The 25698-nt window shown below is 37.6% G+C and overlaps 2 protein-coding genes and 1 long non-coding RNA gene across 5 annotated transcripts; 2 read left to right on the forward strand and 1 right to left on the reverse strand.

The window, feature by feature from the left end:
• Positions 1–5342: 5342 nt before the first annotated feature.
• On the reverse strand, positions 5343–6034 carry LOC124644228. The gene is made up of 2 exons (XR_006986032.1): positions 5977–6034; positions 5343–5605 (listed from the first exon to the last, which is right to left on the reverse strand). It is a non-coding gene; the product is annotated as an uncharacterized LOC124644228 (long non-coding RNA).
• A 4645-nt stretch (positions 6035–10679) lies between these two features.
• On the forward strand, positions 10680–12818 carry LOC124643897. Its single transcript, XM_047183023.1, has 3 exons — positions 10680–10767; positions 11198–11381; positions 11980–12818. Exons 1-3 carry the CDS (start codon positions 10680–10682, stop codon positions 12215–12217), a joined length of 510 nt encoding a protein of 169 aa, XP_047038979.1. The 3' UTR covers positions 12218–12818.
• Positions 12819–13829: 1011 nt separating this feature from the next.
• On the forward strand, positions 13830–25260 carry LOC124644233 (zinc finger protein 26-like). 3 transcript variants are annotated; one of them, XR_006986036.1, is made up of 5 exons: positions 13830–14115; positions 16167–16302; positions 17804–17911; positions 18369–20467; positions 24004–25260. XR_006986036.1 is itself a non-coding variant. In XM_047183482.1 (4 exons), the coding sequence occupies exons 1-4, from the start codon at positions 13960–13962 to the stop codon at positions 19529–19531; spliced, it is 1566 nt and encodes a 521-aa protein (XP_047039438.1). In that variant the 5' UTR covers positions 13831–13959; the 3' UTR covers positions 19532–20469. The 3 variants fall into 3 exon arrangements, 1 of the variants encoding a protein (XP_047039438.1); XR_006986035.1 differs by having other exon boundaries at positions 13831–14115; positions 17801–17911; XM_047183482.1 differs by lacking the exon at positions 24004–25260 and having other exon boundaries at positions 13831–14115; positions 17801–17911; positions 18369–20469.
• The last annotated feature ends 438 nt before the right edge of the window (positions 25261–25698 follow it).

Raw genomic sequence — 25698 nt, forward strand, 5'->3', positions numbered from 1 at the left:
GCGATAGTGGAAGTGACCATGAGATTCTCTGTAACTCTTCATAGATCCCCTCGAAACACACATAGAGAGTTGCTACCTAATTGCTACTAACTGTCATTAGTTGCAACAAATTGCTACTCTCGTGGTTTTGTAGATAATCAGCATCTAAAAGTGTGCAGCATCTATGTGGTGTGCATCACTCCGGCTTTACACAAGCCCCTAAAGGCAGGAATATTGCGCTCCACTCTATCCGATGATCACACATTTTCAACCACCTTAACTACGGTAAGAAAAGGCAAATCTACGATTTAAATCTCTGATAAACCCAGTTACAGCCCAGTTTTATTTATTTATTAGGATTGCCGATATGAGTCACACTATTACGTGCCTGCCTAGGTTATGCCATTGTAAGTACAATATAGGTCAAATGTGCGCTCGACGCTCCCAATTACAGGCGACCACATCATTTACAAGTAATCCTTAAAAACTTAAGTTAATTATTGAAAACCGCATCAAAATCGGATCATTAGTTTAGAAGGTAGGTGGGAAACATTACTTTGCTATTTTGCACTAATATTGTGGGCCCCCTAGTTAGTTACAGCCATGACACCTTTCTAAGAACATGAACTCATCGAACACAAACCCGTTATTGAAATCGCATCAAAATCAGATCATTAGTTTAGAAGATAGGTGGGAACATTACTTTGCACAAACGCACATCTCTCACCTTAGACGCAATATCTGCTCCGTTCCGTCATGGGTAAAAATAAGATACTTTAAATAAATACATACTTAAGATGCAAGAACTGGTAAGGCTGCTTCTTCCATCCCTCAATATTCCGAACCATAGACTTCCACCGGCACCTCAGCAGATCATTCGTGTACAAAGACACGTGTTTCATCAGCTTATAGTTGTGCAGTTTCTCCTCAAACAGCGGACAAACCGCGTCTAGGCCTTGGAACATTTCTAGAGCCTGTTCTGAAAACATAACTCAAACTTATTTATTTTTGCGAATATGGGTGCGTTTTGATCTTAGGTATATTATTTAACAAAATCCTCCTCTATCCTACCTCCTACTATAACGTTACTGGGAATGAAGAAAACTAGATCTTACTTGCTAGTCCGTCTTTTATATATTTTGGGCTTATCAATATTACGTAGTTTGGAGTTCTAATTACCAACGAATAAGGTTGGTACATCTGAAAGAACGTCAATTCAGACCAGGTTGACGAATCCTGGCTTGCTTCGAGGCAGCTGACCCCCCAAATTGGTATTATATTGTGGTGGCCTAGTGAGTAAAGAACCAACCTCTCAAGTGTGAGTGTGTGGGTTCGATTAAAAATCGGGTAAGTACCAATGCAAATTTTCAAAGTTTGTATGTACTTTCTAAGTATATCTTGGACACCAATGCCTGTGTTTCGGAGGGCACGTTAAACTGTAGGTCCTGGCTTTCATTGAACATCCTTGACAGAAGCCAGTAAGTCTGACGCCAGTCTAACCAAGGGGTAGTGGGTTACCCGGGTAACTGGGTTGAGGAGGTCAGATAGGAGGTCGCTAGACTGACGGAACTTTAAAACACTGGTAGACTGGAAGTTGGAAGCCGCTGTGGGTGCAGCGTGAGGGAGTGTCAGACTCTTTCTGACTAAAACCCATCATGTTCCTTCTGAAGCGCTTTATCTACCAGCGCCGCGGTAACTCACCCCGCAGCACCGGCAGGCTTTGGCCCTGGTGGATCCCACTGGAAAATATATTTTAGACGTGCATCCGACATACCTTGGTTAACTTCTATTTCTACTTTCTTCTTTTTATATATTTCACATTCTGGAAAGTTAGCAGCACTTCGTGAAATCTCCATAATTCCGTCTCGTTCAATATATTTCCAAAAAATAAAGGTTTATACAATAAACAGTTTAAAATAAAGGAAAATTGTAAATAATCGCAAACAGTATAAAACCACTTCGTTGTAAAAATGACGTTTTGATTGTTTCTGAGAAGAAGCATAGAAGCATTGATAGAAGAGTGTTGTTGTTGCAATATAGAGAAAAGAGTTTATAATTCACTAGCGACCCACCCCGGCTTCGCACGGGATAACAGTATTTCCCCACTATGCGTATGCGTAACGTATGTTATTATATATATAAACCTTCCTCTTGAAACACTACATCTGATAAAAAAACTGCATGAAAATCCGTTGCGTAGTTTTCAAGATTTAAAAGCGTAGGTACAAAGGGACATAGGGACAGAAAAAGCGACTATGTAATGATGATGGGCACGTGATACGGAGGAATGAGAGTCAATGTTGTGAGGAAGGTGATGAGTATGAACGTGGACGGATATAGGGGAAGAGGACGACGAAAGAAACGATGGATGGATTGTGTGAAACTCGATATTGTTAGAAAGAATGTTACTTGAGAGATGACGGCGGATAGAAGAGTAGGTATGGAAGGAGAAGACATGCTGCGCCGACCCCAAATAAAATTGTGATGAGGGCAGCAGGATGATGCTGAAGTATAATTATATTTCCGCCCCAGTTGCAGTTGTTGTGGCTCTCAGGGTGTCTTAGTCTGTCCGTACGTATATGTATGTACCTAAGCCTTTCTTATCACTCTAATGAAAAGCAAATCGGAGGACTTCACACTCATATCACTCTTGTTCATGAACGACTGAATAGAATTATGATCACTGATCGGCCTACATAGACTACATTATTAGCCTACATTTTCGATAAACTAGGTGCGTAGGTAAAGAAAAACTTCGAATTTTCATAATACTTATTTTATTTTTATCAATAACGAACCTCAATAGTTAAACTTAAAAGTTATTTCTTAAAAAATAGTGGCTACAATTAGTCCGCATTTTAGATTATCAAACTATATTGAATACGCAATTTTATTTTAACAAAAAAAAATGTTTACTTAGAAAGTTGGGGCTTGTGACGTCGCAGTTACGTAGGTAACATTTTTACCCAAAAGCGACGTAACACAAAATTCAATTTGTTTGTGAGAGAAAATACGTGTCCATTATTTTAGAGTTATCTCAGACTCATTTTTCTTCTCACTAGTCGTGCCCTTATTTTCAGCTTTTTCAGTCTTTTTGCCTTTATTCGACTCATTTTTACTTGTCTTCGTATCAATATTTTTATTTTTCTTCGTATCAATATTTTTATCTTTCTTCGTTTCATTTTTACTCGTCTTCGTATCAATATTTTTATTTTTCTTCGTTTCATTTTTATCTTTCTTCGCGTCATTTTTATCTTTCTTCGTCTCATTTTTGGCTTTCTTCGTGTTGGGGTTCACAGTCTTGCGTACATTCACGTCATCAGGTACTGGTATCTGACCGTACTTATCGACTCCGGGGCCCATTCGTAATCGTAATCGGTTGTCGACTCGATTGCGTATCGATTCTTTAGGGAGGTACCTTATTGAGTAGTTCGAGAAGTGAAGATCGCTAGAAGAAATAGATTTAGTTGAAAAAACTACATCGAAAGACTAAAAACCTGATCAAAAATGTCATGATTTTTTCAAAATCAGTGGCCTTTATGGTACAAACAAATAAACCAAAAAATTATTCCTCTTATCATATTACTAGCAGTTTCTCCCGCGGTGTCACCCGCGCGGGAACAACTGCCCGTACTCTTATAAAATATAGCCTACCTACTGGCCTATACGGGTATAATGTAGCTTGCCAACAGTGAAAGAAGTTTTCAAATCTGAAGGATACAAGCAAAAAGCCAAAAAAATGTTTTCTCTTTAATAGCTACAGATATATACAAATTATTATTTTTTATTTAAAATCTCCTCTGACGTCACGCTCTATTGAGCATTTGAAAGAGATAGCATAATAAATAAGAAAGAGAAACAATCATTTTGAAAAAACAAATGACATGCCAATGACGTCACGCACGAAATGAAAGAGACAGATAGTACCTTAGATTCATAAGTAGGAAAGAGACATAAAATTTTGCAGAATATTACTTTTATTCCAAAAACAAATGACATGCCAATGACGTCATGCACGAAATGAAAGGGATAGATAGTGACTAAATTTTCATAAGTAAGAAAGAGACAGACAGAGTTTTGCATCTTCACATTAAATTTTTTAAATCGAAACAAATGACACGTCAATGACGTCAAGCACGAAATGAAAGAGATAGATAATACCTATAGATTTATAAGTGAGAAAGAGACGAAGAGTTTTGCAACAAGCAATCGAATTGTGGAACAAAACCTTAATTTTAAGATAATAAGGTTGACATTTCCTTATGATCAGTAGAGGCGGCATTAGTTTGGATGTCCTCTAAACTTCTGCCGCCTCTGAAGGTGAGTCGATGTCAAATTCATTAAGTAGGTACTTTTATTGAACTGTCAAAAACAGTTTCTATGCAATCTGTATGAAAACGTGATCTATGAAGTCACAGATTTTTGTACATCATACTGTGTTATTTTGATTATTATATGAACTAGCCGTTTTCCCGCAGTTTTTTAATATATATATTTTTTTATGCGGGAAGAGTACCTAGGTACCTACAGCTTTCCATCAGTGAAAGAATTTTTAAAATCGGAATAATCGGACCAATAGTATTCGAGCTCAGCGTGATTAAACAAACTCTTCAGCTTTATAATACCTATTAGTGGGTGTACTATGCCAAATCGAATAACAAATAATCGAATATCAATTGATCGACCACTATAAATCGAAATTCTAAATACTCGAACATTCATAATATCGAATGGTTATTAAATCGAACATTCAATACATCGCGCAGTCTATACATCGAGTGTTCAAAATATCGAATGTTCGTTTGATCGAGCGTTAGGGGAGATGTTCCCAAAACGGGTAAGCTAACGAAAGATGTTAAATAAAATAACCAAGAACATTACATGCGACTTGTATTTGTACTCATAAGGTTGTTTATATAATAAACTTTGGAAAACATAAGACAGTCTTAGTAATCTTCTTCAATATTCTGAAAAAAATCAAAAAAACTAAACCCCTTCGAAATACCCGCTTTGCCCTAGTGGGGGTCCTAAAACGGGTAACGCCTTTGGGCAAAGCAGGTAATGAATGAATATATGTGATAAATGAATTTAAAAACATTTAAAAAAATATCTTAGCCTCCTATTATCCAGGAAATCTTTATTGTTAATTAGTCTCCTTAAATATGTTAAACAGTTCTCTTATTTTGATCAGTCTAGATTACTCTTTTACGTCATTAAATGTTACATTTGAAATTATAATGCTACCAACAGATAATTTTGATAAAAATCAAAGAAAAAATATTTAAATTTCTTTATCACGCTGTTCCTGTTCTTCTTCAGCTCTCTGTGGCTTTCTTTGTCTTCGATTAGCTTTCTGTGGGATCAATTGAGGAAGTGCCCCTTATTTTATTGGTGTTACATGATGATCCTCAGGTTGAAGAAGGATTGTAGTTTGTGATGGAGTCTTGCATGGTGTTATAAAATCCTTAAGAATTTGTGTTTCTGCCGTTATAGTCTTGCATGGTTTTGGAAGTTCTTCAATATACTGGCCTACTGGTGTTGGAGTATGAGGTGGACTTATAGCTTCGTCAAGAGGTTGCGGTCCAGTTTCATAACTTCCACATCCCACGAAGCATTTAAAGTTTTTCTTTTCTATTTATTCACCCAATTAAAAAAAACAAAAAAAAAAACAAATTAGGTATTTTTTACATTTGAGTCAGATAAATAATGTTACTGGTCAGCTTAATACATATCATAAATTATTCCAGGGCAAATCGGATAGTCACCCGTTATGCCCCTACCCGTTTTGCCCAAAAGCACGTTTTAAATTTCAACTACCTTAACCATAAAATAGTAAACAAGGAGACCACTAATTATTCACAATTAATAAGCATATAACATGCAAAATGATAATACAAAACTACGAAAACCATATCTTACACCATATTTGAGTAGTTAGCACTAGCATAATTCGATTTTTTTTAATAAGTTCAGCAGAAAACTTTTTTTACGTCTTACCTCGAACACGCTCGCTCCAGGTGCGCGAGCCGACTGACCGTGATCGGCAGGGGGGTAGTGTGCCACTCTACACTCACAGGTTCACACTAAGATCTATAATATTCGAATGGCAAGGCCTACCCGTTTTAGGAGGGGTACCCGTTTTAGGAACATCTCCCCTAAATGCAAAACATATTCATCCTATCGAAAAATCCTTATTTTTTATGAATACAAGAAAAACTCAAAATTTACTAATAAATCACATTTTAATCTTTAATTCTTATCTCTTAAAGGTACATTTTAAAATTTTGTGTGAATTGAAAAGGCAAACGCGGAATTGGGAAGACCTACTTTACAAAAAAGAGGCAAAAGGGATGATAATGCGATAGAAAAAATGTTAAATAATAATAGAAACTACATTAAAATATGATTTATTCATAAATTTTGAGTTTTTCTTGTATTCATAAAAAATATAAATTTTTCGATAGGATGAATATACGATGCATTTAACGCTCGATCAAACGAACATTCGATATTTTCAACACTCGATGTATAGACTGCGCGATGTATTGAATGTTCGATTTAATAACCATTCGATATTATGAATGTCCGAGTATTTAGAATTTCGATTTATAGTGCTCGATCAATTGATATTCGATTATTTGTTATTCGATTTGGCATAGTACACCCCCTATTAGTAGGTATCTATAGAAAATATTAGTAGGTATTAGGTAGTTAATGATTAGTGAATGTAGATACGAACTCAACAGTAGGGAATCGAAACATGGTTTTCTGGTGACAAGTCTTCATAAACTCGCTCCAGCGACATTCCAGAAACTCGTTCTGAACTAAAGAAACAGATCTCTTTTCTCTGTAGTGATGGTAACGTGTTTCGAACAGAGGCAGAATTCTCGCCTCGTCTAATATCATCTTATCTAAGGCTGGAAAGAAAAAAAAGGCTTTTAGAAAGTAAATTAACTGACTTCAGTCTCCTTTCTTCTGCCCTGTTCCCAATTTTATTTAGGGTCGGCGCAATATGTCATCCTCTTCCATTTTCCCCTGTCACTCGTCATACTGACACTCACTCCCTTCCTATTTCTGTCATCTTTCAGGCAATCCATCCATCTTCTCTTAAGTCTTCCACTTCCTCTCCATCCATCTACATTCACACTTAGCACACACTTTGTTGCATGCGTATCATCCCTCCTCATTACATGCCCATACCATGACAATCTTCTACTTCTCATATTTAGTTAATTAACTGGCTTCAGTAATATATCTAAAATCTTCTTCATCGGTTCAGCCTGCGGAGTAAGGAAAGATAGATCAAACGCCTTCTTCTAGCTCAAATTCGTAAAATGGCCATAACCAATAAGTACGATCAGGGGCCCGATTCTCCTAATTTTACTTAAGCAACATACGATTCACATTCGATTACGATTGAAGCGTATGTGGCATTCCGCTATTTTTTTTTAAATAAACGTTTTATCCTTTTCTGTCATTCAATAATGAATAATTTTGTCTACAAATGATTTACGATTGCAATATGATTGTAGAGCAAACTACCGTATAGACCAAAATCACCAAAATAGCAGACCAATCGCAAACCAATCGAATGTCGTTGGAATACGATTGGTCTTATATTAGCAGCAGAATGCCCGATATGGTTAAAACTGCTATTGCGATCATATTGCGATTCGATTTCTATTCGATTTTGACATTATTAACTTAGGAGAATCGGGCCCCTGATACGAGGCGTTCGGGTTCTTTGAGACATGCCAACGATTTTTTGAAACCTACTACAAAAAATGGTCGGTTCCAAAGAAGGCGTATACACATACATAAACTGTCTTAATTCTTTATATATTTATTGTTAAGTGTGCAATAAAGATAAATATATAAGCGTGTAGGTGCGAAAACAGTAACGTTTCTTGTCCCCCGCACACCCGCATTTTGGCGCGCTGTTTTTGCGCCGTCTTAAGCGATTTGGTAAAGCATCAAACTCTCAAGTATGAGTGTGTTCGATTCCCAACTTTTCTAAGTTTGTATGTACTTTCTAAGTAGTGTATCTTGGACACCAATGAATGTGTTTCGAAGGACACGATAAACTGTAGGTAGGTCCCGGCTATCATTGAACATCCTTGGCAGTCGTTACGGGTAGTCAAAAGCCAGTAAGTATGATATGAGTCTTCAGCATCTTACTAAGGGATACTAGGTTGCCCGGGTACCTAACTGGGTTGAGGAGGTCATATAGGCAGTCGCTCCATACTGGGTTGCCCGGTTAACTGAGTTGAGGAGGTCCGATATGCAGTCGCTCCTTGTAAAACACATGGTAGAGGTACCTACTTAACTGCACCCGGTTAGACCGGAAGCCGCCCCCAACATAGTTGGGAAAAACGCTCGGTCGACGTTGTTATAAGTTAAAAACTTAAATACCTTTGTCTATAAAAATATTATCTTCCTTCAGTCGAGGGTGATCACCGCAGACCGCGTATCGCGAAGGGTCGGGAATAGCCATTTTAACTTAAACTATAACCTTAGAAATTAATAAGCCACTTAAGTTTAAGCTCTGAACTTAAAATTTTTGAAAAAATAACGACGGCAGAAAGATGGGAAACCGCTCGAACACTTTTGGTAGAAATCTCAATTTGATTGACATTTATTAATTGATTTAGAATCTATGGTTGGTAAGCACCTATTTTGTGGGAAGTAAGCATGAAGTAAGTCCAAAAGGTTTTAAGTATACATGTATCTATCAATAAATCATATGATTCAGTTTTTATATAACATAGGTAAGCTAAGTTGTAGGCATGGTCAGAGAAAAAAATGATTTATAGGGCATGCAATTTCGGTAAAATAAAAATTACCGGTAAAAAATCGGTAATTAAAATATTTTTACCGGTAAAACGGTTATTTTTGTATTAAAAAAAATGATATTATATCTATAAGATTGGGTAGCCTAAAAGCAAAAAATAATTAAAAATACAAGGAATAGGTGGTAAACATTTTTTGTGACGTGGGCCGTAACAAAAAAACATGTCAGTACCATCCGTACGCGATGTCGTCGACAAAATGCAAGAGAAACGGCTGCGATGGTTCGGCCATGTAAAAATGAGATCGCCAATGTTGTGTACTCAATCTCAATATACCCGGTCAAAGGCGCAGAGGCAGACCGTAACGGTGGTGGTTGAGTGTCGTAAAGAATGACATGAAAATCTACGAACTCGAAGAGGAAGATGTCCTGGATAGAGCGAAGTGGAAGAAGAAGATACGGAAAGCGGAACCCCCCGTCACAAGACGGGATAAACGGTAAGAATTACCGTGAAAAAAAAAATTTTTTTTCATTGAAGTGAAAGCCCTTTTTTATGGTAAATCGTAGGCATTTTATGGACCAGGGTCGCGGTAACTATTTCGAACAATCCCGCAGCCCCGGCAGGCCTTGGCCCTGCGCGTGGAACAACTCGGGCCGCCGACACGGGTCTGCTGTCTATGCAGACGGAGGAACGATGAGCCACCCGAACTCACCGTCCACAGACCGACGCCTAAGGTGGCCGGGAGTCGTCGCTCGACACTCGGCGCCCGTGGTGTCTTCCTGGTCCACTACAGCGGCTGGGATGAGAAGTGCGAACTCGCAGGCGCTCCATCGTCTCCTTCTCGAGCATGAAGGAGGCGACGGCTTCCCATTCCCTCTCGCTCCGGACCATGGCTTGAACCAGGGCCGGACGCGAGAGGTCGCCGCTGCCTATTGGCTCGACGACGACACGGCGGTACCCTTCCCAAGCAGTGCATACCTGGACTGTGTGCTCCACCGTATCCTCAGAGCTGTCCGCATGGTAGTGAAGTAAAAGCCCTTGCTCAATAAGGTCATAGAATAGGTAAAATAAGCATAAGCTACATTTTTACCTATATAATAGATGCTGACAGCCTATGAGGAAATTCAGAATAACCGAATGAATAAAATTTGTTTAGATATTATAAATTAAGATGAGAATGAAGATTTGTATCTAACCTAGAGATAGTCAAGGAGCCAAATAAGTTTACTTTCCTAAAAACAGCAGCTTTAACACTCTTACAATATGTAATGTATGCAATATTACATTATGTTCAGGCTACATAATGAAGATTTGACGTTAAATGAACAATTGCTATATATTATCACAAAAACGTAAAAACCGGTAAATTACCGGTTACATATTATTTTTAGCGGTAAATTAAAAATCGCGAAAATGGGCGGTTTTACCGGTAGAACCGAAACCGGTAAACCGGTATTGCATGCCCTAGTCATAACGCAAAATCTCCTAAGAAAGTAGCGCGGCAACATGCGGGTGTTCGGGGGACGAGGAACGTTACTAGCTCCTCAAGGAGCGACTGCCTATCTGAACTCCTCAACCCGCGCAACCCAATACGCCTAATTAAGACTGATTGTCAGATTTACTGGCTTCCGGTTACCCGTAACGACTGCCAAGGATGTTTAATGACAGCCGGGACCTACAGTTTAACGTGCCATTCGAAACACGGTCGTTGGTGTCCAAGATATACCTTCTTACTACCATCGCCTCCTACTATGTGCAAAATAAACTTTTTACTCAAAAATGTTTTCAGTAAAAAAAAAAACATGATTCAATCAATCAATTTGACGTCGAGCAATCAGCGCATTTGGCGCATTCCGACGAACTAAACTTTTTTATTTTAATTTTATTTTGTAAGAATATTTTCAAAGCACAATGCCTAAAACTTTGAACCAGAGGAAAGATATGTATAATGACTGTGCTAACAAATACGATCCAGGACCAGAACAGTATGTTAATGAAGGTAAGAAAGAACCTATTTAATCTACATATCCTAGTCACGGCGGCTGTTCTCATGTAAGGAGATCAGCCAGCTGCGCAGAACTTATTATAATGCACAAGCCGTTTTACCGCGTTTTCACTAATGCCAGGGTAAAGAATAATTCAAATCAGTGTAGGTATATCAGTTTTAGGGTAAAAACAACGGCGCAGTATGTTTTCTTCTTCCATACCCTTCTATCTCCCGTCATCTCACAAACAACATTCTATCAGGCCATGTCGACTTTCACACAATCCATCCATCGTTTCTTTGGTCGTCCCTCTCCACAATATCCATCCACATCCATGCCCATCACCTTTCGCCCAACATGATCCTCATTCCTTTATAATATTAGTAGAATTAGTATCTGTCTAGATTAAGATATACCTACTTGGATGACGAATGGTTTCCTCAGGCATCATGAAAGAAATAGAACAAGACTTTCGCGTGCTACCAACCTTCGAAAAGGGCTTGTACGAGCGACTCCGCATGAAACATCTCTCTTTGTTACACAATGAGAAACTGAGCTGTTGTTGGCAGAAATACAAGGACTGCCTGGAAACTAAGAAATATGAGCCCTACTGCTTTCCTAAAATCACGTGAGTTTATGTTTTCTTCTGTCTCAAAACTAGGATTAATGATCATCGTCATTACATTACCTTTTAGATTGTTTAAGAAAGACTTCCAGTCTCAAAGGATGCAACTGAGTACCAGTGTTTTACATGGAGCGACTGCATATCTGACCTCCTCAACCCAACGTTACCCGGGCAACCCCTCGTAAGACTGATTGTCAGACTTACTGGCTTCTGACTACCCTTAACTGCTAATGATGTTCAATGCCAGCCGGGACTTACCAGTATGGAAAGATGCTCAGGCATCCACGGACCACAAGTTCCATTTTACATATATTTTCCGCTACGGTCGTTGCAATCATCTTAGGGGCAGCGTAGACGATCAATTACATTGCGCTATGAGTTTTTTATTGCACAATATTTTATTGTAAGTTATTGCGTAATTTAATGAATCGTCTTGGTGGTACCTAAAATGGCCAAAGTTTTCCAGAATTTGGTCACTTAACACTGAAAAATAATGGCTGTTCCTATTGCCATCTTTTAATTTGCAATTTCACTGTAAATATATTTCTTGCTATGTAAATATCTATGTACCTAAATAAAATTTACGTTCCTAATTTTTCAGAGATCTTCACTACTACCGATATGCTGTAGAATTCATGCCGAGTGAGAATCATTGGCAATTTGACACTAGACTAAAACTAAGTCCCGGCCCCGGAGTAGACGAGTTCGGCCAGAAACCGATACCTCAAGAGTTAATGATGAAAAGAAGCGGAGGTACCAAGTGTACCAAGGATACCGCAGTTAAGAGGAAGAAAAATACTGCAAAACCAAAAAAGAAGACTGTTAGTACTTCTACTTAGAGACAGTATTCCCCAATGAAGATAGCAGGACCTAAATCATTCCATAACAACGAAAATTCTCGGACTTTTCGTCAGCGTCCGACCGTGCTCTCGCTCGCTGTGGCGACATATTGGGCTGACAAACTGTAGTGTCATTGTAAGACATGTCATCGACATCAAAGAAGAAGAACAACAACGAAACTTATAGGTACTATCGTTTCTGATCAAATGTACTGAAATAGATCAAACTCAAAAACTTTTCGAACGTCAAAAACAAAAGGCAATCCACAAAACGCCCACCCTTCACCACTTCCTATGTATTTTCTGGGAAGTAGAATCGAAACTAACACCCTGGGATTTTTAATTTTCTCCGCTCATATATCTAGGTATGAGTAGGTAGTATTCTGGCTGAGTGGGCGGAGACTTCTCCGTTTTACTAATGTTTGGCCATGATTTCAATACATTTGATTAGAAAAGATGGTAAGTTTTGTTGATTCCGAAATGATACTACTACTACTTCAAATATTTTTTTCTCTCTGTATCTGATCTGGCTCTTAGTTCCAAGGTGATTAATTTTTTAATGATTTGTTTAACGTCCAGAATAGGCTTATTTGTAATAATTTATTTTATTTAGGTACATTTATTTTTTAAGGCTGTATTTTTAGTTTTTATTCTTCATAATTTTGTTTTAGTTATGTTCTTACTAGATTTTATTTTGATAAAATTAAATTGGTTAATTTTATAGTTTATTTTTATTCCAATATGTCAATGATTATCACTAAAACAATAAAAGACAATGTGCATATGTCATCCTCCATCCTCCGAGCCTTTTCCCAACTATGTTGGGGTCGGCTTCCAGTCTAACCGGATTCAGCTGAGTACCAGTGCTTTACAAGAAGCGACTGCCTATCTGACCTCCTCAACCCAGTTACCCGGGCAACCCGATACCCCTTGGTTAGACTGGTGTCAGACTTACTCGATGGACTTACTGGCTTCTGACTACCCGTAACGACTGTCAAGGATGTTCAATGACAACCGGGACCTACAGTTTAACGTGCCATCTGAAACACAGTCATTGGTGTCTAAGATATACTTAGAAGTACATACAAACTTAGAAAAGTTGCATTGGTACTTGCCTGACCTGGGATCGATCCCGCGCCCTCATACTTGAGAGGTTGGTCTTTTACCCACTAGGCCACCACGACTTGCAACAATGTGCATATGTATTAAACGTAATGTACAGAAGTTTCGCAAATAGGTCGGTTTTTTGTCTCCGTATTCGGTCAAAAAAGCACAACGTGCTATTGCGCAATTTAGTTGATCGTCTAGAGAGGGCCTTTTTTTTTAACGACGTCAAAAATCGTTAAATGCCTCCTCCCGCTGTGGGTTAGCAGCGGCGAGGGAGTGTCAGACTCTAGAGAGGGCCTAAGGTGTAATTTTGTTTTAAGGAAGCTCTCAGAGAAACGGAACGTAATTATTTATTAAGTCTGTGGTAGAAGCTGTCAAATTGACAGTGGTGCGAAACAGGTTCTGTTTTAAAAATAAAAGCATAAAAAGGAACTAAAAAGAGACAGCATATTGCCTCTTTGCTTGGTTAGAAAGAGAAAGGCGTTAATGCTAATCTGGAACGCTATTACAATGTCAGTCGATTGTCAAATTATACGATAAAAAATTACAGTCAATCACAAAATCGTGGATATTTAATTGAAATACCATGAAATACTTGATTGTTTAAATGTAAAAGTGGACTACAGGAATTAAAGATGGATTCAGAGATAATGGTGGAGACGTTGCCTTTGCTGGGGACTTGCAATTTGTGTTTAAACGAAGGCGCTGTAAAGAGTATGTTGATTGGGCACAAGTACAATGGGAAATCAGAAGTTTACGCTGAAATGTTGGAAAAATGCTTTGTTATTGACGTAAGTACTCCTTAAATAGTATTTAGACTGTATTTTATTACTTTACCTACAGTTTCTTGAGATTTCTCAGTGAAAAAATATAAAAAAAGCATAAAAAACATCAGTCGTAATTTTTTTGTGGCTACGCCCGCTTATTTGAATCTAATTGGATTGGATTTAATATTCAATTCACTAGAATTGGTTGGAGCATGTATTTTGTGCTGCAAATTGCTGAAGAATTCTCTGTATGTCATTGTTATGTATGATATTGTAATAGATAAACGACAATGCTACATTCTGGGAAATTTTCTTACAATTGTAGTAGTTAACAATGCTTGTAGTAGGTAACAATGGCTTGTTAAAATATCAGTTTATTCAGGCTGAAGGTAAAAAAAAATCCTGGAAGGTATTTGTACAAAACCAAAACACATACAGTTGAATCCGTTTATAATGACATCGAAGGGACTCTACAAACCCGTCATACTAAGCAGACGAATATTTTGTCAGTACGTACATATTTATTTAACTAGACAAAAACATAAGAGAGATAATATAGAAATAATATGCAATAAGTACACATGTTTGTACATTTTTCTCTGAATTAAAACAAGTTGTCGGACATCGCATTACTCTCCCGATTATTGTTGACGGTAGGATGCAGGTCAGTCGGTCATTGTGACGCATTTTGTTAAAAAAAAATATGATGATAGATGTCACTGTAGGCAAAGTCATTATATCCGACTTTTTTAGAGAATTTTATATGAAAACCAAACTTCGTAGTGTAATTACATCATAAACGGTTGGTCAATGTAGGCGGCGTCATAATAAACGGATTCTACTGTATTTAGATTTCTTTTAATATTTTCACTGTTATTAATTCTATGTGCTCATTCTCTTCTATAAAGTAACAATCTTTCTAGCCATATTGGCTTTCACACAATCTATCAATTGTTTCTTCGGTCATTATCTTCTATTATTTCCATTCACATTCGTGCTCAAAACCTTCCTCTAGACAGGACCCTATTCCTCCTCATTACTTGCCCGTACCATTACTACTTACTATGACTTGACTGCCTCGTTGGTCTAGTGGTCGCAAGCGCGGCTGCTGTGCTCGAAGTCTCGGGTTCGATTCCCGGGTCGGGCCGAAATCGCTTTGTGGATTTTCTGAAACTTTCACAAAGCAGCCCGGAGCCTGGAAGTTTTTGAATGTTTCAATCGTGCATCAGAGAGCACGTAAATGTCGGTCCTGCGCCTGATCTCTCTCCGGTCGTGTCGGATTGCCGTCCCATCGGGTTATGAGAGTGAAGGAATAGTGAGTGCACCTGTGTCTGCGCAAATGCTCGTGCACTATGTTATGTCCTGCGCAGCTGGCTGATCTCCTTAAATGAGAACAGCCGCCGTGGCCGAAATCGGCCGTATACCTTATATTATTATAGTTATCGGCACGAATCTTGAGCTCTGACCTTCATCTGGGCAGAAGTAATTTATTGGGTCCCTTTTGTGGTATGAAATGAGGCGCTTGGGCGGGCTAATGCGGTGATTGGCCCGCAGCGCATCGCGTCATAGCCGTCACTCGGGATTGGTTCTTTGCTATTAATCACTTCTGCGCAGATGAAGGTCAGAGCTCAAGATTCGTGCTGATAACTATAAATGTTTTTTTTTTAATCTATGCATTCCATTTTTGTGATAATCTAAGAGACACACAATTAGACTCACTATTGAACCCATGAAATAACTATAATAGGCTAGTTTCCTAAAAAATAATAATTAGTCCGTCTTGTAGATTGTCCAAACTTAAGCGATACGTATTTTTTCTTTTTTAAATTGGATCAGAACTTGTTAAGATATAGCGTGTTAAAGTTGAGTGTGACGTCACAAGTTGCTACAATTTTCAGGACACTGTGACGTAAAAGGCCCCCACTCCTAATTTTTGAAGTGTATTATCTTTGTCATTTTATGTTTAATTAAAAAAAGAAAAAATACGTATCCAATATTTTTTGATTATCTAAAAAGCGGACTAAATATTATTTCATTATTTCGACCCTGGACACTACCCTATTGTCACATTACAGGTATCACTGCTTCAACTGGGTGATACAAAGCGTCTGATCTGTGACATCTGCATCGTCAGGCTGCGGGACTGCATGATGTTCCGACACCAAGTGGAAACTTCCTTCAATACCTTGGAAACTGCTTATAAGTTACATAGTGAGTTGTACTCATTTTTCTATACTTTTTCTATTTAGACATTGTCCGTCTTACCACAAAAACTTTTAAACGTTAGTTTAAGACTTGTCTAAAAAATGTCAGATTATGACGTTGACATATGGTTCATTTTGCAGCCACATTTTTTTTAGACAAGTGTAAAACAGACATTTAAGTTTTGGCCAGGCCATGTCTGTCTGCCTTTTCCCAACTATTTTATTTATTTACACACAAGATGAGAAATAAGACAGGAAAGAAAGAATTTACAAAGGTAATGCTTATTTCTAAAGAAATCTCTTAAAATACCTGCGAAAGGAAAATGTGAATAAAAGAGATGTAGAAAGTGTGTAAAGAGCATAAGCAACAGAAATTAAAATGATATGTTTTGGTATATCGGGTGTGTCGTTCACAATCACTTTAAATTATATCGCATATACTTTATGATATTCTATGGCGAATTGTAAAAAAAATAACCTAATCCATTCAGTGGTTTAACCACAGGAGTCATCTTTCGTTTTTATAATTTACAACATCATGTGTAAAGCAGAGATAAAGTTAGGAGTATCGAATGTTTTGATCAGTTGACAGCTGTCAGTTTTCAAGGGAGAATTTCAGTTGTTTGTAATAACTGACTTTTATATGGTGTTCTAATTTTTGCACATTTTTATTCCATTTACTTTGTTTGAAAAAATCATTTTTTTATTTTTACGTATTTTTCTTTTATCTTTGTGTTAATCGACATTTATTAACCAGTATATTAACGCATTTCATTTCATGTGATTATGAACGACACACCCGATAAATCTATGTTGGTATAACGTGATGCAGCTGAGTATCAATGTGTTATACAGAGGTATTCACCTATCTGACCTTCTCAACCCAGTTACCCGGGCAACACTATTAAAACATATTATTTGGGTTCCATATCTAAAAGTAAAACAGGATCATAATGAGACAGTAAAACTTGCAGTAGATGATTCATTTCTGATGCTGCTATAACAACAAATACTGAAAACTAAAATTAAATAAATAAAAAACCGGCCAAGTGCGAGTCGGACTCGCACACGAAGGGTTCCGTATTATTGTTTATAAAACCGCATCTACATGTTGCCGTTATCGATATCGAGCAAAATTTTTCAAAAAAATCACGTTTGTTTTATGGGAGCCCCCCAAAATATTTATTTTATTCTAGTTTTCAGTATTTGTTGTTATAGAGGCAACAGAAATACATCATCTGTAAAAATTTCAACTCTCTATCACGGTTCATGAGATACAGCTTGGTGACGGACGGACAGAGGAGCGAAAACAATAGGGTCCCGTTTTACACTTTGGGTACGGAACCCTAATATTTAACTGGACTTCCTTGCAACAAACGCTATTTAATTTACTAATGTTATAAAAAATAATGCTATACTGAGACTTTCGTGCGCGAGTCCGACCCACACTTTTTTCTATTTTTATAATAAAAGTATTTTTTTAATAAATCATGTTTTGTTTTCAGAAGACGACAAAATAGATAATGACGGCATCAAAAGAGAAATAACATTAAACGTTGATTTTGATGATGATTTGCCAAATGATGATATTGACGATGATGATGAACGAGATCCAGGTAAATACCAATTTAATAATATCTATATAAATACTAGAGTCTTTTAGGGTGTTCCCACATTGCCCTTAAAAAAAAATTGAGAACATTTTCTGGGAGTATTCATTTAATTTCATTTTGTGGGTGCACCCTTATGTTTCACCAAAACGGCTTAACAAATTGAGATACAATTTGTGAAATTTTGTAGCAGCCAAGATACAGCTAGTTTCTCAGGAATGGAAAGTAGTGTACGCAACATTTTGCAGGATTAACTGGGGGAACTACTTCTCGCACCCGGATATAAAATTATTCTCATGTATAATATATGTATATTCTCAAGTTTCATCAAAATCCGTCCAGCTAAACATTCACAAACTTTCACCTTTATAATAAGTGTAATTTACACTGAATGTAAAAAATAAACTTTAAATAAAAAACTGTGATTTTTGCGCTGCAATAACAAAAAAATATATATTTACAGAAATAAAACCCGAAATCAAGGCAGAACCCGAAGAATGTACTCGAAGGACTCGCAGCAGAACTGTCAAAAAAATACCAACAAAATGTACAGTAAAAAAACACCATGATCTCACAGAAACCGAGTCCATGTTACAAACAGGACTTTTCCCTTTCAAAATCAGGAAAAACCGGACCTTCTCATGCTCAATATGTCCCGAAAAATCAACCAATTTGGACGACATCAAGGTCCATATAGTCGACCATAATAAAACAAATCTTCACTTAGCTTTCAAAAAAATGATCTTTTCAAATTCACAACGGTTTTACAAATGTGGTACGAAGTTAAGATGCAAAATTTGCACCACAGATGTCGCGAACTACGAAGAATTAAGACAGCACGTAGAAAATTGTACCAGACTCAAATTTTCTAGTCGCAAATGGAATAATTTGCCTTTCAAACTTGAAAAAGACCAACTTGACTGCCCTGTTTGCAAAAAAACCTTTTTAAACTACGTCAGTTTGAATACACATATGAATGTTCACTATCCTAATTATATTTGTGAAAATTGTGGGAAAGCTTTCGCGTCTAAAGCTAGGCTCAGAGGTCATATGCGCACTCATGAGGTCGGGACCTTTCCTTGTAGGTACTGCAACGCTACATTTGATAGGGTCACTAAACGAGAGAATCATGTTTCAAAAGAGCATAAATCGGGTATAAGGTACGCTTGCAAACGTTGTAATATATCCCTAACTTCATTTTACGCTCGGCAAAAACATTTGGCAGAAGTTCATAATGAGGAATTAAAAAGATACAAGTGTAAAGCTTGTCCTCAGAGCTATATAACTCCTGGACATTTATCGAGTCACGTTAGAAGGGATCACTTAAACGAAAGGAACCATAAATGTGACCAATGCGATTTGGCGTTTTATACGAAAAATGCTCTGAAAATGCACATGATAAAACATGATGGGGAGAGAATACATACGTGTCCTGTCTGTCAGAAGTCTTACCAAAGAAAGAAGACATTAAGAGAGCATTTGAGGATCCATAATAATGATAAGAGGTTCGTTTGTCCGGTTTGTGGGAGGGCGTTTACTCAGAAATGTACGCTAAAGGGTCATTTGAAGGTACATGATAGGAAGTCTGATATTGATGATCAATGGCGAGGTAAGGCTCCGCTGTGATTTGTGAAAAATTCTTCTAATTTTGGTGAATAGAAATGTAACCTTTATGAACGTGATGGCGAATTTGAATCGATTTTATTTGTGAGTTTGCAATTGCAATAAAAAGAGATATGAAGTCTCTGAATGCTCGACAAGTTTTTGTAAGTTTCGGGATTTCAAAAATAGCGAAATCGAGGTTGTTTAGTGTCTGAAAGTGATTTTTTCGTTATTTTAAAGGACTCAAAAAAGAAATAAAGTATTTTTTTGCCGAAACGCATGTAGAGTTTAGAAACTGAATGTGAACCTTTTGATAGTTGTTAAATTAAAAAAAGAAAACGTTACTTTTAAATATTATTTATGCATTTGTTATTGTTTTTTTATGCTGGCAATAAAATTGTTTCGATATTTAAATTTGCGCGGGAATAAACATCACAAGAAGAAAAGATTGTATTGTTATAAATTCCATTGGAAAAATAAGTCTTAATGTACTAACGAATATACGCAATAAATACTTGTATATAAAATAACCTAACGTTAGAATTACGCAAAATAGACAAATCTCAAAAAATAATTACAGGCTTAAGTACCTACACTCCATTTGACATTAAAAAAAATCAAAGTCACTTTTCGTAATTTTGGCGCCAAGTTTAGGTTGATAACATTGTAAATATGTACTACATAATTTAAAAAAATACATACTTTGTAAATCCACGTAAAACGGGATGTGATTATTATTACTATTTAAAATATTTACATAAATAATCTTTAGAACTAAGTTATTGAACATTTTGTAAAATATTAATAAGTATGTTAAATATTGTTATTTTAATTTCGCGTTAGTGGACTTTCTCAGCATAAATATGTCTACAAAATGTAGTCTAACTTATTAAACAATTTAGTTTAAAATCTCTCTAAACATCACAAAAAGACAAAATAAAATCACATAAGAACATCGTATAAGGTAAACGCGGGTGAAGTCGTCATGCCCCAATAGTCGTCAATTAATCTAAAAACTTTTATTTATTATTTCTACTGAACTTAAAATGGCCCGGTTTATATGTCAACATATTGTTGATAATATATTGCACAATTGAAATTACAATACGGGGTTTTAACATTCATGGCGTCTGAGATATGTTATTCGAAAAGTATGTGCCCTAACAAAATAGTTTTTTCGTGAAGTTCAGCTGTCAAAAGTGAAACTCAGCACGTGGTTTTGTGCTTTGATTTACATAACTCCAGTGGGGTCTGTGGTATATTTCTTTATTTAATTAGATAGTTAAGTTTATTTGCTAACGATGTAATATGCAATTTGGAATACTTTTAACATAGAAGATATATTTTTTTAATGTGACATCTATTGGTACTTTAAAACTCCTATTTGACCCAAAACCCGTCAATTTTAGAATTATTATGACGACTTCTGGGACGTGCTCAAAAGTTGCACCTAAACTCGTCATAATGAGGATATTTTGGGTTTTACAATACAAAATGCGAATAAATAGCTAATATCGGGACTTTTACAAAATTGTTATCTCTCTAGAACAAACATATTTAAGGTTTAAACTACATTTGTTGATAAAACTGCGTTTCTTTAAAGCTTTTTCTTAGGGGTACATTTTACTCTCCTGTTTCCTATAAGTATGCACTTTCTACGAGTGTTTTTTTTTAGGTATATATTGGCCGCTGTAGGCCTCCGCCATTCGATTAAGGACACACGATACATATCTACCGCTTTGGGTACAACTACTACTAGCCTTTGTTTCTACTACGCTTGGATTACAATTTGTGGCAAGCAAAAATTGACTGTTCTTACACTATGCTTTTTGTTTGAAATAACTGCATGTCGTCACGCGTATTGTACCGCGTCTCCCTAACTTACTTTAATAGCGCCTATATAAAAATATGTCATTCAACTAGTTTTGACGCAAAAAATATTAAAATCAGTTTTAAAACTAAGATGACATAGCTTCCATCGCTGTCACTGCTTTGCTTGTCGTATTCGATATTGATGGGTAAAGAGTAATCTTATAGTTATCGGCACGAATCTTGAGCTCTGTCTGTCTGAAAACTAATACAGTGCATCAAAAAATTGTTCCTCATCGCTGTCAGTGGGTAATGTACCCAAAAGGCTGGCAGAATTGCCACGTTGGATGGCAATGCTCAACCTCTGTGCGAAATAAAAGCCAGCCTTTGGGTCCCGTGAAGTATCAACCAGGCGCTGGGAAATATCCTTGACAAGAAGGCGGGCTCTCGGACCCCGCGGCCCAAGAGTTTCAACCCCAAACGGCTCAAACATGTACTTGAATATAAGGTTACTATATTTGCGCCGCTTGAGGGTCTCTGCTTGTGCAGCGGCGGAGCCAGCACAACATGCAGTTCCGGGATGGGAGAGTTCCGGGAGATGGCGCAAGAGTGTCGATGCATGTCGCGTCCCACACTAAAGTCCTACCCAACTTCCACGGAAATAGCGACATGCCGTCTGGTCTCTTGCCATTGTCGCGTACCAAGCCATTTGGTTCGAGTACGGCTGGTACGCCGACGGCAACAAGAGCGCGACGGATCACGTCGTTGATGTTAGCATGTCGTGGTATGCGGCCGGCACTGCGGCTGCACGACTTTCCAAGCATTTAAAGCCTCGGTCAGGCATGGCACCTCAAAATTGACCAGTGTGGTGGTCTCACAGACTTTCATATTTACAAAAATAATAAAGGGGGAAATATTAAAACTAAGTATCAAAAAATTCATCCGCATCGCTGTCAGCGGGGATCGTGCCCAAAAGGCTGGCTGCATTGCCACGCTGGATGGCAATGCATATCCTTTGGCCGAAGTATAGGCCAGCCTTTTGGTCACGAGTGGACTCCACCAATCGCTTACTGATTTCTTGAAAGAGTCTGTGGGCACTTGGGCCCCATGGTCTCAAGGTTTCAACCCCAAACGGCTCAAAAATGCAATTGCCGGTGAGGTTTACATATTTGTGACGTTTGAGGTTTTCCGCAGCTGCAGCAGCTGCACCGACACAGCTCGCGATACTGGGAAGGTGGGAAGGTGCAAGGGTGTCGACGAAGGTTGCGTCCCACACCAAAGACCTTCCCATCTTCCAATGCATTATAGACATCCCGTCTGGTCTCTTGCCATCGTCGCGTGCTAAGCTCTTGGGTTCTAAAACGGCTGGCACTCCGGCAGTGACAAGAGCACGACGGATAATGTCATTTATGCTGGTGTGTCGTGCCATGCGACCAGCACTTTTGCCACAGGAAAGACCATGGTGCCCAAGGCAGTCCACAGATTCGCCGCACTGACAGCGATGCGGAGCCCCAGTGGGAGCGCCGAGGCGTAGGCATGTAGCGAGTCGGAATGTTGTGTCACCCAGCATGGTCCCAACGCTGGGTGACGGCAGTGCGTGAAGCCATAGCCTGACTCCCACTCTCCCACAGCCAGTAGGCGGGCACGCTCAGCAGTATTGACAGATGTTTCAATTAGTTTATTTCTCGTCAATCTGCAGAGCGGCTCGTCCCACTGTCTCTGGGAAGCCGGGTTGTCAGGGAAGGCTGTATTTGGGCAAGCCACTTTCCAGGCGTTCATACCATGCACCTCAGAATCGACCAGTGAAGGGGCTAAAATTTTGCTGGTCAACTCCTTAGTGCCGCAGACCGAGGATAGGAACGCCGGTAGACTTAAACTGGAAATTTGGCGGACGCCGAGGCCACCGAATCTGATCGGAAGGGTGGCTTGAAGCCACGCTCGGTCGTCCAAGGCCAAATTAAAAAGAGATGAAGGATAGTACGGATAATTTGGTCAATTCTGTCTAAAAGATGTGGCTGCTTCCATAAGGGAGAGGAGCGAAGGTTGTATATAAATTTTGGGAAGACACAATATTGGTTTTACAATTTAAATATTTTAATAGTAATAATTTTACTCGTGCTACATTATGCACATGACTGCATGGTTATATGATTGATTACGAAATATAACATATATTTTATAGACTGATTTTGTGATTCCAAGCGTTTGATAGATAGGAATATAAATTAAAATATAACTATGTGTCTGTTTTATTGAATACCTGCTCTTCTAACAGATTATGACCTGCTATTCTAAATAGTGATTTGGTTTTCTATCTATCTACCTAATGTTTCAAAGGCACAAGTATGCTTAACAAAATCAAGCACAAAAAAATGTACATAACTTGAACTTTATGTTCAAGAGCAGAGAGTTCACATTAGCATTAAAAGTTGACGAGTACTGGGAATATTTGACGAGTATCCGTACAAATCAGACGACTATTGGTACAAATCGCCCTTTTTTTACTTTTGCCTTAATAAGTACATAAACCCATGAAAATGATTAAAAAAACATTAATTACTTAGAATAACGAATAAATACTCTATCACGTCATGCAAAAATTTTCATTTTACATTGAATATTTAACACACAGTAGCGCTTCAAAGTCGGTGATTTCCGAAATCCGACGAGTATTGGTACGTTTACCTTACTGCCCTTATAACAATTTTTTTTATCTGTGGTCGGCGCAGCATGTTTTTTCCTTCCATTCTCTCCTATCTGCCGTCATCTCACAAGTAACATTCTTTCTATCCATATCTACTTTTACACAATCCATCCATCGTTTCTTTGGTCGTCCCCTTCCACTACCTATATCACGTAAAAAAGATGATATTTTTTAAACTCTAAATGCTATTTCCATTTTAGGAATTTGTATTTTTTATTATTTCAATTAGGTGCCATGAAAACTTTTTTTTATATCTTTTTCTATCTACTAGCATACGCAAGCAATATTTAATTCGCACCTTGTGGGAACGATTTCGCGTACCGCGATAATAAAGGTAAACGAAACACGTCTTGCCAATTCTGAAGTCAGTCTATTTGCTGTAGGTATACTGTAGTCAATTTATTTGAATTTCATTCTAAAAGCTGCCATAGTTTTCAATTTCTATAATATCTTGTACTATGAATCATAATAACGTACCTACGAATGCATCACATTATTTAACTACTGTAAGTTTAAGTTATATGCTTCCCTTGAAAAACTTTTGTAAAATAATTTTCTCTTGTTATATCTCACAGTGAGAGAAAAGCCGACTTTTGATTTTATTATTATCTTGTCGTCAGAGTTGATCCGATCCGAGCTTCAGATTAGTTAGCCTCAGCTTAGCTAGGGGCTCAATTCTGCTAATTTTATTTTAGTGTCATAGATTGATATCCAACTGAAATTCAATCACGACTCAATTACAATTGAAGCGTGTATTATGGTTGATTCCACAAATATTTAAGTTAAGCAGCAAGCTACTGATTGGAATATGATTGGTCATATATTATTAGCAATACCTATGCCCGCTAAGGTCAAAACTGCTATTGAGATTCAATTGGTATCCAATTGACACATGATTAAATTAGCAGAATTGAGTCTCTAGTGTATTAAAATATACGTAAAAAAAACTTCATTATGTATCACTTACAACTATTGGTCAGTTAGGTAAATATATTCATGCTTCCTGAACACCCAATAAATTGATAATAGCCCCACAAGGAAATATGTAGATATCTTTGAGTCAGCTATGCTTCTGAAAAGAGATTGAAAGTCGGTGGTTTTTAGATAATAAGGTTGTAAAAATAATGTGCAATAAGAAAATCGTCCTAAAGTTGTATAAAGTTATTATTATTTATGTACATTAAACGTGTTATTTTTATTATAAACTGATATTGATATTAAAATACTTACGATTATTTAACGTTATGTTTTTTATTTAAATGTTGTGTAATGGTTATGACTGATACCTACTCAGCTGAATCCGGTTAGACTGGAAGCCGACCCCAACATAGTTGGGAAAACGCTCGGGAGATGATGATGTTATATAATGATTAAATGACGCGCCTCAATACCTACGACGCACCGAGTCATGAGACACGAGGTCTAGGATTCGATTACCGGGTTTTAGAAACTCATAAAGCAGCCTGGGGCTCGATTCGGCAAATTTTACTTAAGGCGACGAATTGGTCAACAATAATTCCATAACCGGCACGCGCGTCTAAGGCGCCAAAAGGGGTCGGAGCGTCTGAGCGGGGCGAGGATAACAATACGCGCGCTAGCTTATAACTAAAAGTCGTAAGCGACAAAATGGTTTTGTAATTTTATTATTTAGAAATGATAATTTGATAAAAATTCCTTC

Source organism: Helicoverpa zea, chromosome 29, assembly GCF_022581195.2.
Source record: "Helicoverpa zea isolate HzStark_Cry1AcR chromosome 29, ilHelZeax1.1, whole genome shotgun sequence".
In the NCBI taxonomy this organism is placed as follows: Eukaryota; Metazoa; Arthropoda; class Insecta; order Lepidoptera; family Noctuidae; genus Helicoverpa; species Helicoverpa zea.